The 11,767-nt window shown below is 39.9% G+C and overlaps 2 protein-coding genes across 2 annotated transcripts; both read right to left on the bottom strand.

The window, feature by feature from the left end:
• Positions 1-820: 820 nt before the first annotated feature.
• LOC137040027 (SLAM family member 5-like) lies at positions 821-3,419 on the bottom strand. The gene is made up of 3 exons (XM_067415429.1): positions 1,991-3,419; positions 1,292-1,609; positions 821-1,131 (listed from the first exon to the last, which is right to left on the bottom strand). The coding sequence occupies exons 1-3, from the start codon at positions 2,037-2,039 to the stop codon at positions 827-829; spliced, it is 672 nt and encodes a 223-aa protein (XP_067271530.1). The 5' UTR covers positions 2,040-3,419; the 3' UTR covers positions 821-826.
• Positions 3,420-3,639: 220 nt separating this feature from the next.
• LOC137039700 (SLAM family member 5-like) lies at positions 3,640-10,178 on the bottom strand. Its single transcript, XM_067414973.1, has 5 exons — positions 10,130-10,178; positions 9,433-9,753; positions 8,345-8,884; positions 8,202-8,251; positions 3,640-4,691 (listed from the first exon to the last, which is right to left on the bottom strand). The coding sequence occupies exons 1-3, from the start codon at positions 10,176-10,178 to the stop codon at positions 8,541-8,543; spliced, it is 714 nt and encodes a 237-aa protein (XP_067271074.1). The 3' UTR covers positions 3,640-4,691; positions 8,202-8,251; positions 8,345-8,540.
• Positions 10,179-11,767: the final 1,589 nt, after the last annotated feature.

Genomic DNA, 11,767 nt, shown 5'->3' with positions numbered 1-11,767 from the left:
ATCTCAAAACGCCAGTAATGCTTCAGGTAAACACAGTCAGTTCTGTTTAGACCTATTTTATGCATTTCTGGTTCTGACTAATGATACATTTTTCATAAATATGTGATATGGTGCTGTTGTGTGTATGATAGAGCAGAAATGATACAGATACGTAAATGATACAGACTCAGAATATGAATTAGGAACACGTAATCTTACCAATGTATGTGCATTTCTTTTGTGGAATGTCGGATGAGCGTAAGTGACCTTTCTGTTAAGAGTCTGAACTGTTTCTACAACAACAACAGTAGAGGCATTAAAACAACAAAACATACGTAACTAGATCTGATTCTCTGAAACATTATTAGGACTCATCTAAAGTAGTTCCAGCAGGTTTTGATCACTTGATCGCCAAATCAGTTCAGGTATTTCAAAGGTCCTTACAGACTACATCAGCAAAGCAGCCAAAAACCACAAAGGCACTGACCGAATCATTAAATATAATGAACAGTATGATAAAAAACACAAAACTATTGACACTAAAATTATCTTTTATTCTCTATGGAAATCTCTATCTCACAAGTTTCCACCGTTGCCCCTCAATTGACTTTTGCGACAGTATATTTTGCAACTGAAAACCCACATCATTTCTCACTAGTAGTAGGAAACACTTGCCTTCTTGATCATTTTTTCTACATTTCCTGCAGATGCAGAAGATTATAACGACTGCAGCTACAATCAGCAGAGATCCAGCGGAGATCAGGACGATGTTAAACAAGGGAAGACCCTCGTCTGTAATGGACAACATGGAGGTGAATGTGACTGATCTATAATATCAGAGATCAGGTCAGTAAATGATCGCTGCCGTACCTGCACATGTGTGGCAGAGTTGAGTGATGTTGGGATGTCTGGTCTGGTTGCTGATGGGATTGTTCAGCACACAGCTGTAGGTGTTTTTATCCTGATATTCCACCTCCAGAGGTAGAGAGAGACTGATGCTGAGATCAGACACACTGATGCTGGACAATAAACTGTTTCCTTTGAACCAGGAGAGAGTCACATGACTCACATTCAACACCAAACACACCAGTGAACAATTTGATGATGAACAGCGTGAAGAGTTACTGATGATGACAGGAACAGGCAGACGAGCTGAGAAAAACAAGAGAATAAAGAGAAATAAATCTACACAACAATATTAATTTGAGTTCAGTGTTTATACGGTCCGTCGTCTCAAACTAAACGATTTAGCAATTCAATATGTACAAATAAAATAATAACGTGAACATTTGGACAAATGATCTCCACTCACTGTAGACAGAAACGCCGAATGTTTTTGATGTCACCTTCGCTCCCTTTATCTGTAGTTTATAATCTCCAGCATGTTCAGTTGAGATGTGTGTGATGGTCAGAGATCCAGTTTGATGATCCAGCTTCAGTCTGTCTCTGAATCTCCCGTCAGGACCATCATATGTGGAGAAGATATTTCTCTCAATGCTGATTTTAGCTATGTTAGAGTTTTCAGCTCCATATCTCCACATTATGTCGTCGTCTTCCTGTAGTTCAGTGAGATCAGTGTTTAGAGTGACAGAATCTCCCTCCATCACTGACACCGACTCACCAAACACACCTGGAGAACATGATTTTGTTACAAATCCTGAAATCAGCTGTAGATTTTATCTTTTACACGCAAACTGACGCTATTTGAACAGATGTGTGTGAACATTTGATCTTTAATTAGTTTTAACGTTATCTTATGTGGAGCAAAACGACTGTGTAAAGTTACATATCCATTATTTACCATGACTTATATTTTAGATTTTATTTTCATGATCCTTTCAGACCTGGAAATTTCAGTGTCCGCACAGAGACCAGAAGTCTAGTAGTTAGTAGAATCCGCAAAATTCACTATTTATTCGGTAGGCCTACAGCAAAGATGAAAATAATCTAATAAGCAGCAGCTTTATTACTCCAGCTAAGAAATTAAGACGTAAATGTTCTTAAAACTTACCAATTATTCTCCACCAGCACAAACAGAACAAAACAAACATGTGCAACATCTTCAGTTGTTCCGTGTCTGATGGAACTATCACCTAAAAACATTCAGTCTAAATGTGAATCCTCCCACCAGAGTCTGACCCTCCTATAGTTTGACTCGCTTCATTTACATATCATATAATGTTAAAGCTCATCTGGCTCTTAGTAAGACTTTAACTGTTCCTAATGAGCAAAAATCTTCGTTATTTTGATCATGAAACATACTTTTTGTAAGATTCTTGCCTGACTTTGTTAAATGGCTAAATAGAAATATATTGTGTATAAAACATGCCATGCTAAAACTAGTGATTTAAAATGGCTGTGTATATTTATTAAAGTTCTCAAATTTATTGAATAGAAAAACGAAGAAAAAGTTAAAACCGTGTATGAGCCAACACAACTCTTCCAGAAGTTCATCTTCCGAGTCAAACTGAAACCTGCAGCGGTTGGTTTTCTTCAGAGATGTGGTTTGATCTGTTGGCTCTACAAACATCGTGTGTGTGTGTGGGCATTCAGAGCATGTGCGTTTAGTTTGTAGGTCAGGGTATTTCCTTCCTTCTACTATGAACAGCTTTTTTAAAAGACCCCTTGTGGTGAATGAAGTTTTTAATGTAGTTTATATCTCTGTGTGGTGTTTCTAATATGCTTTAACCATGTGCACATTCATTGATCAACACCATTGATGAGTGTTTTCTCCTTTAAACGGCAGTGAATGAAAAAAAGTTTAAAAAAGTGAATCACCTTTGTTTCCTACCATGAAAAACATGATGTAACCTCTGACGTCGACATGTAAGTCAATGTCTGTGGGCCTGTAGCTGACGAATTATGTGTGTATATTACGATGTTATGATGAACTCTATATGTTTAAAGTGTTTCTATGTAGACAAGGGTGTATGTAGAGTTACATTTTGTTACAATCTGTTTTGTTTTCAATGACTTTTAGATTGTTTCCGGATATCCGGTGAGTAACCTTATACATAATTCTGAAACATAAATCGCATGAGCCAACTCATATAATGACTCGTGATAGTTGTTTTGTTATTGTTGTTTTTGAAATTCAAACCATGATTTAATTATAATTCAACTTGAACATGCATCACTAGAGCGGTATTGAACATAATCTAGCTAACATTTCTAGTTTATTTACGGCTAAAATGTTGCAACCCTATGGTTTCTGTTTTGTGTTACCTCTGTTGTTTTATGAATGTGTGTGTGTGTGAGTGTGTGTGTAGGAACGCCATCTGATTGGTTCCTGCGAGCTGATTGATGCCATTTCCTGATTGTTGCACATTATTGTAGGCCCATCATCGCTTCTACAGAAAGAGAGATCTCTATCACTCTATAGGGTGAAGGTAGCACCGTTTCTAGATCAGTGGTTCTCAAACCCGTCCTAGAAGCACCGCAGCCCTGCACATTTTGTGTGTCTCTCTCATTTATCTCACCTGATTCAACTCATCAGCTCGTTAGTAGAGACTGCAAGAACGTATCCTTATCTGATAAAGGAGACATACAGAATGTGCAGGGCTGGTGTGCATCCAGGACCGGTTTGAAAACCACTGGCCAGACACATGAGTTTTTGCTTCGGACACTATCGAGCGGGGTTCCTCAAATCTTGCCCTGGAAGGCCAATGCGCTGCAGAGTTTACTCCAAACCTGATCAAACACACCCAGCTGTGATTTTCTAATGATCCTGAAGACATTGATTAGCATGTCCATGTGTGTTTAATTAGGGTTAGAGCTAAACTCTAAAAGGAAAGTGCTAGCCTAGAAATCTAGACGCACCCTAGCGGCAGCAAATCTAATCTGCCGCGAGTGTCGTCTAGCAACTCTCAATACACTCCTGAGCTATACAAAGCAAACTCTGGTCGGGCCAATCACATCGTGTATAGTGTCGGTGGGCGGGGCTTAACATAATGACGGCAGAGTTGCGCTTGCGTGCTTCTAGTAAACACAGAAACTGGCGAACGGCGGTCTTTCGAATCAGGTTTGACCGCGACTCTGGAAGTTAAGCTTTTCTCTGAGAAAAGAACAAAGAACGGCACTGAAGTCATTCTTAAAAAGGGAAGATGTTTTCGGGCTTTTGCCGACCGGATACGGCAAATGTTTAATAACAAGCTCCGCTTTACCGTCGTTGCTCTAGTTGGTTGTAGCGCTATCCTATCGCGTGCAGAGGGAGTTTGAAAGACAACCGTTTATCGGATTGAGCTGTCAATGGTGAGTTTCCAGACCAAACATCTTGATGTGGGTCTGGCTTGTCAGGGTAGGAAAGTGGCTCTTGTGGGCCAGATTTGAGGATCCCTGCTATAGAGTGATCAAATCACTATCCAGTGCACTTGATATTCAGTTATATTTTACAAAAAATAATAAAACAAGACCAGTAAATGACACATAGAAGATCAGTGAAGGGTGAAATATACATTTAATAATGATTATTATTCCCATAAGTTAAACTAAAAATAGCACTGTTTCTATGTAATAACTAATTAAATTAAAACTAAACTTCAGACATCACAATGACATGAAACATAAATATATGATACAAAGAGTCAAAGACTTGATGTGAACAAAACCAAAAGTGTGAGGGATTGTCCCTTAGCTCTAAAAAAGTTCCAGTACAGTATTTATCATCCATGTTTTTTAGGGACATTTTCATACACCGCCTCCATCTTTGATTTCTGTAAGGAAACATAAACTCAGTCAGGAGCCTGCTGATGCAACAGAACTATTTTTTTTCTCCGACTAACCTTGTTATTCTTTTAAAAACAAGAACTTATTAATGCTTAAATAACATATTTCACTTCAGTAATACTACTTTTAAAATCCCAGATAGATCACACCTGAACATAATTTTTAGGTGGATTTTGTCGCTTTAGTGCCTTTTAATTTTTACCGTGTGTAACTGTTGTAGGCCAGTAAGAGCTGTGCGTGTAAACCTCACTCCCCTGATCTCAAGAAGCGGTCTAGCAACTGACGCTACAGACTGGACTCCCACACCGGGGAGCACGGTTCGACTCCAGCTTGGAGCGGGGCGGTAGAATCACATGCACAAAGCTTAATCTACAAATGCTGGCCAGGAGTAGGCATTGCAATGTCAGTCCTAGCAAGCCACTGTCCTGCAGAGTTAAGCTCCAACCCTAACCAGACACACCTGAACAAGCTAATCAGTGTCAGACAGATCTGGGTTTTTTTTCAGGGTTGGAGCTAAACTCAGCAGGACAGTTCCTCTCTACGACTAACATTGCCTATCCCTGATAAAGGCTATATATCATATACACCAACCAGGCATAACATTATGACCAGTGCCAAGTGAAGAGAATAACACTGATTATCTCTTCATCATGCCACCTGTTAGTGGGTGGGATATATTGGGCAGCAAGTGAACATTTTGTTCACTTGATGTGTTAGAAGCAGGAAAAATGGGCCAGCGTAAGGATTTGAGCGAGTTTGGCTAGACGACTGGGTCAGAGCGTCTCCAAAACTGCAGCTCTAGTGGGGTGTTCCCGGTCTGCAGTGGTCAGTATCTATCAAAAGTGCTCCAAGGAAGAAACAGTGGTGAACCGGCGACAGGGTCATGGGCGGCCAAGGCTCATTGATGCACATGGGGAGCGAAGGCTGGCCCGTGTGTTACGATCAAACAGCTCAGATTGCTCAAGAAGAAGTTAATGCTGCTGATAGAATGGTGTCAGAATACACAGTAAATCACAGTTTTTTGTGTATATTGCTTATATGCACAGTATAAGTCATAATGTTATGCCTGATCAGTGTATGTCATGATTCACAAAACAACCGCACAAATATATTCTTTGCATCAGGATGAAGAACACAAACATTCTTCTTTGTTAATGCGCAATGTGAAAATTGATTTGGACAATAAACCCCAGGTCAAAGAGTCGCACAAAACGCCAATGGACGACACACCCCTTACAGCATTGGTCCTGCCTTTTGTTTCACACAGGGCATGTACCGGGACGGATCTCAGCATTGTTCCTATGCCCCAATCACAAGATGTGGTTCTGTTCACACAGGATAATGATAATGGCACTGAGGAACAATACAGTTGAAATCCCTTTCAGAAGGATTTTTTTTCCAGCTGATGAATGACAAAAACATTGACCGCCAATAAGAAACCCATCCTGCTTTAACAGGGTCGAGTAGTTAAAGCGGCAGAAGACAAAACTAGAGCGCTCTTAGAATAAACTGAACCGTATTGTCTGCTAGTGTGTTCACTAATACAGTTATCTTTATAGTTATTGAACGCGGAGCACACATTCAATTCTTGAGGGAGCTGAATGTGTTCTTTGTGAAAAGATTTCAGTGAAAAAGTTCTGCTCACGCTTGTGAGGATGAGGATGAGCATTTGCACCCCATAGTTCAATCGCTCGTAGCCGATTGGACCTGGTGGGCCATGATCAACCCTTCGCCTTTCAATACTGGACCTTTACAATGAGTCGGAGAGGCCCTGGAAAAACCATACTCGATGCTCATTTTCCCTCTAGAACAATCACATTATTCTCATGTGGAGGGATTGGGTGAGCAGGAATAAGCGGATGTCCCCGGTGGAAGAGATGGCAGAAGCTTTGAAGTTACCAGTCTAAGCCATGTTAGACCCATTCACTGCTCATGGGTAAGGCGTATATGCGGTGGGCGGGTCAGGTTCCCTATGGTGGTGTTGCAGGCATTTCAAGCCGACCTGCTTAGGGACTTAGACCAGGGGCAGGGACTAGGCTGACCTGTGGCAGACCACAGATTTAGCTTTCCGAGTCACTTAACAGACGGCCGCTGCCATCGGTTGTTCGGTGGTAGAAATGGTGGTCATGGAGATGCACCTCTAGTTTAATCTGTCAGGAATCAAAGAAAAGGAGATAACTTTTCTCCTCTATGTCCCGATCTTGATCTCTGGACTCTGGCACCTCTGTTGAGGCAGTGGTGGGGAGATTCAGGGAGGCAAAAGTGCAGTCAGATGCCCTCAGGAAGTACATCACATGAAGGTTCAAGTCTCCTCCTGAACCTCCACTTACTCTCCTAAACCTTCTGACTTGTCCTCCAAAAAATCTTGGAGACCGGATCAGAAAGCTAGTGTGGCTGCTCATGAAGCTGCAATGAAGAGGAAGCAAGGGATATGATAACACCCCCCCCCCCCTCCATTTAACTTCCTTGTCAGGCTCATGTTAGCAACCGTTTCTATGTGATTGCCACAGAGTTAAAGCAGGTTATGTTTCTTTTCTTTTTTTAAAAGAAAATGAGAGGAACCGCTCTCTGTCCCTTGTTACTTATCAGGCTGGGTGAAATATTGTCTATATTATGCAAACTGTAGGATAGGGCGCCCCCTGTGGGTGCTTGCTATAATAAACATGAAGCTTGTGGAATAGGGTTGCATAGGATAAATGCTTTTGTTCCACACTCGCATGTGCTACCCTCTTCAATTATTCTGATTGAAGGGTTAATACATCACATTACTATAGTGGATAAATAAGAACAGGCATAGTGTCCCATTCTTATTCTGCCTTTACCAATTGGGGATTCAGTTTAAGCTCCCCTCTGACTCCCTATGGATATAGAGGCTGGCCAATGACAGTTGACTTAAGAATCGCTTAAGAATGCATATTAAGAAACAGTCACTGTCTTAAGTTGTGTAAGCATCCCAGAAGAGGGAGAATGAGACACTGCATCTCCTTGCCTTACTTCAGGGAATACCAGCTCGTCTCCTAGAGATGAAATGGTTGATAATGTGCAACTCAGGTGCCCTTTTATGTGCTCAGGCTCGGCATGCACATGCTCGTGTGAAGTCATGGATTGCCGTCTGCCAGTAGATTGGCATGTGTTGAGGGCGTCACTCATAGCGCCATCAGGAGGAGAAGGGGAACGAGACGGTACTCAAATATGATATCTCACCATTTTTGAGTAAGTCTGCAAAATGGAAATAGCCCTGAACATTTTTTTACACTGAGGTGCTAACTAGGGTGACCATATTTTGATTACCGAAAACCAGGACACTCGGATTGCCCTAGTGCCGGTCAATTTAATGGCCCAATGAAAAGGACTTGAAAAGAGGACATTTGGTCACTCTAGTGCTAACAGTACAGCCACACACATCTGTTCACTGACTGTCTGAAGCCGCACACACAACTTTAGTCACACTAACTGTCTGCAACAACTTTTTGCAACACAGTCATTAATGATTTTACCGTTTTTCGTGTTGTTGCTGAATCAGTTCTGTCTTCCTCCTTGGTCTCGACTGTATTAACAGTAATCATGTGTTAAAACGAAATATCACAATATGTGTTATAAAGATATATATTTGTACAGATGAATTTGTTGCTCTCCTGACCTGTTTTTCTACATTTCCTGCAGATGCAGCAAATCACGACTACAGCAACAATCAGCAGAGATCCAGCGGCGGCGGCAGAGATCAACATTGTGGACAATAAAGGCAGACCTTGATCTGTAATGGAATAAGTTGAATTAGTCTTTAAAAAATTAGAGTTAGTGAATCTGTCACTTTAAAACTTCATAGATCAGCTTAGTCAATACAGTGCTGCCGTACCTGCACATGTGTGGCAGAGTTGAGTGATGTCCAGATGTTGAGTCTGGTTGCTGATGGGATTGTTCAGCACACAGCTGTAGGTGTTTTTATCCTGATATTCCACCTCCAGAGGTAGAGAGAGACTGATGCTGAGATCAGACACACTGATGCTGGACAATAAACTGTTTCCTTTGAACCAGGAGAGAGTCACATGACTCACATTCAACACCGAACACACCAGTGAACAATTTGATGATGATGACGACGATGATGAAGAACAGTCTCTGGTAACGGCAGGAGTGACGGGAGGAGCTGGAAAACATAAAAGAATAAACAAAGATATATAAAATTAGTAGACATATATGGAACATTCAGAATTCAGAACAAGTTCAGTTAAATCACCAGCATTTGTGATGCATGATGTTTACGACCAAAAAATGCATTTCCACTTGTCCAGAAGAAAAGCAAAAATGTGGTTTATAGTGATTTTCATATTGATGATAACAATATGAAAATCACTTACTTACATTTGTGAAGACATTTACGTTTACCACAAAAAGCACTAAAACGACTTTAAAAATGATTTATTATATTCAAATAGTACACACAATTATTAATTTCAGTGTTTTTATTGAATTAGAAGCATCAAATTTCTTTTTCAAAACCTTCAAATATTGGCCTCACCGTGCATTTTAAGTGCCTCCGTAACCTCCATTTAAAGAAGCAGAGAAAAACGACTCAAATTGTGTGTCTCTCTCTCTCTCTCTCTCTCTCTCTCTCTCTCTCTCTCTCTCTCTCTCTCTCTCTCTCTCTCTCTCTCTCTCTCTCTGTGTGTGTGTGTTAATGGGTTTTTAATTATTATGCTACAAATGTTGTCGATTCTTTATACTCACCATAGACAGAAACTCTGAATGTTTTTAATGTCAGTTTCAGTCCACTTATCTTTAATTCATAATCTCCAGCGTGTTCAGTTGAGATGTTTGTGATGGTCAGAGATCCAGTTTGATGATCCAGCTTCAGTCTGTCTCTGAATCTCCCGTCAGGAACATCATCATATGTGGAGAAGACTCCAGCAGCTCTACTGATTTCCGCTATCAGAGAGTTTTCAGCTCCATATCTCCACAGTATGTCGTCGTCTTCCTGTATTTCAGTAAGATCAGTGTTTAGAGTGACAGAATCTCCCTCCATCACTGACACTGACTCACCAAACACACCTGATGAACATGAATAGATGTTACACAGATTAGGGCTCCTGATGGTTTACAAAGCATGAAATCAGATATTTTCTGAAAGCTTGAACTGAAGAACGGGATCAGAGATCCATAATAAATGAAAAGGGTAATAAACATGAAAAGGCAGGCAGTTTGAACAAATCATTTTTATCTTTAATGCATTTGAAAGTTATCTGCTTGAAGATCAATTTAATTATATATGAAGTTACATGACAATTTAATCACAGCCATGTAAAACTACTTGTTTATTTCTGCTAAGGCTCACTAAAAAGATGCTAGAATCCAAAGTAGTGTATGATTTGATCTACGTGGCTGCGCTACTACTGTGAAACTGGAAGAAATTAGGCATTTAACTTACCAATCAGACGGCAACAGCTCAAACAAAACAGAACAAGCATGGGAAACATTTTCTTCGATTGTTTAGTGAAAAGTCTGACCTAAAAGACTATTTGCCGATTGACATCTTCTGGTGTGTGAATACTCTCATAGTTTGATCTTTCTAGGTCTCTCTCTCTCTCTCACACACACACACACACACACACACACACACCTACCCATCACCATGCCCTGATGGAGGCGTTTCTTGAAAACCAAATACACACCACAATGACTCTGGGTCCTTATAATGTAGGCCAAACCAACACACACACACACACGCACATACACTCTCTGAATGTTCTTCTGATTCGTTTGGCTCTTATTAAGACTTGAATTGTTCTTAAAAGTGGAAACCAATCTTTATTAAATTAACAACAGCCATATCTTAACATTGATAGTTTCCGGAAGGAGGGTTGTTTTGAAAAGTGTGTGAATAGTTTATTCAACCTAAGTTCCATGATAAAATAAATCTCATGATGCCCCTTTCAAATGTTTTTAAAATCTTAATCTTAAAGTCTTATCAAAAGCAGCTCAGTTTCTAAGTCAAGCTGAAACCTGCTGTGGTTGTTCTTCTTAATCGGACAAACATCTTGTGCATCACAATGGCTATTCTTTTTTATATCTGTGTTTCATTTTTTAGGTGAACGGCTTCTTCCTGTGCTGTGGTTATAAACCTCAGAGTCTGACTTCCCTGCAACAAAGAGAAGCTTTAAAGGGGTCATATAATGCCATTTTTATATGCCATTTTTGTAATGCCAAGTTAATATGATTCTTTAGTGTCTAAATTAAAACTTTGTAATATATACTTTAAAGGTGCCCTAGAATGAAAAATTGAATTAACCTTGCCATGGTGAAATAATAAGAGTTCAGGACATGGACATCACACACTGTGAGTCTCAAACACCATTGCCTCCTACTTCTTATGTAAATCTCGTAAATCAAAAACTCCACGGAAAAAAAGTGCTTCTCAACATAAACCCAACCGTAACGCAAGCGTTGGGGATCATTTAAATGCACGCCCCCAACATTTGCATCTGTCCAAACATGATCATTGTCAGGCGGAAATGACGGAGCCGAATGGTCATGTTCAGGCTGTGCAGGAGACTTTACTACCCTTCCCACAGATAAAAAAAATGTCAACAGTCATGGTTGATGTTTATTATAATCGGATACCACAACAATTTAAGAACGTTCGTTTGTTCGGCCCATTTCAAGCTTCGCTCAGCGTCTTAAACTGAAGAAAGTGGCAATAACAACTGTAATTGCAAGCAGTAAGTAGCGATTTTATGCACTTATTAAAATTAAACAATTTCTGATTAAATTGAAAGTTTCTTAGAGAGACCGCATTGTCTAGATAACGTAAGATGCGAGTATAGTAACAATAGGAAACACCAAGTACCATACAAAACTATATAAGTTAATGTGTGTCTAATGACAAAGGTTAATATCATTTTGTATTGCAAAATATACCGGATATACATTGCTTACAGATCGTTCACTCGATCCTTCTAGCAAACGTCACCTTTTCCACCATATAAGTTAAAATGACAGTAATTTTTTTTACCAGGCTAACGTTATTCATTTTGTAAAAATATATATTTATTTTTTTGAGAACTGA

Source organism: Pseudorasbora parva, chromosome 14 (genome assembly GCF_024679245.1).
Source record: "Pseudorasbora parva isolate DD20220531a chromosome 14, ASM2467924v1, whole genome shotgun sequence".
Taxonomy (NCBI): Eukaryota; Metazoa; Chordata; class Actinopteri; order Cypriniformes; family Gobionidae; genus Pseudorasbora; species Pseudorasbora parva.
The sequence above is the reverse complement of the archived record's forward strand: the minus strand, read 5'-3'. Positions and strand labels throughout refer to the sequence as shown.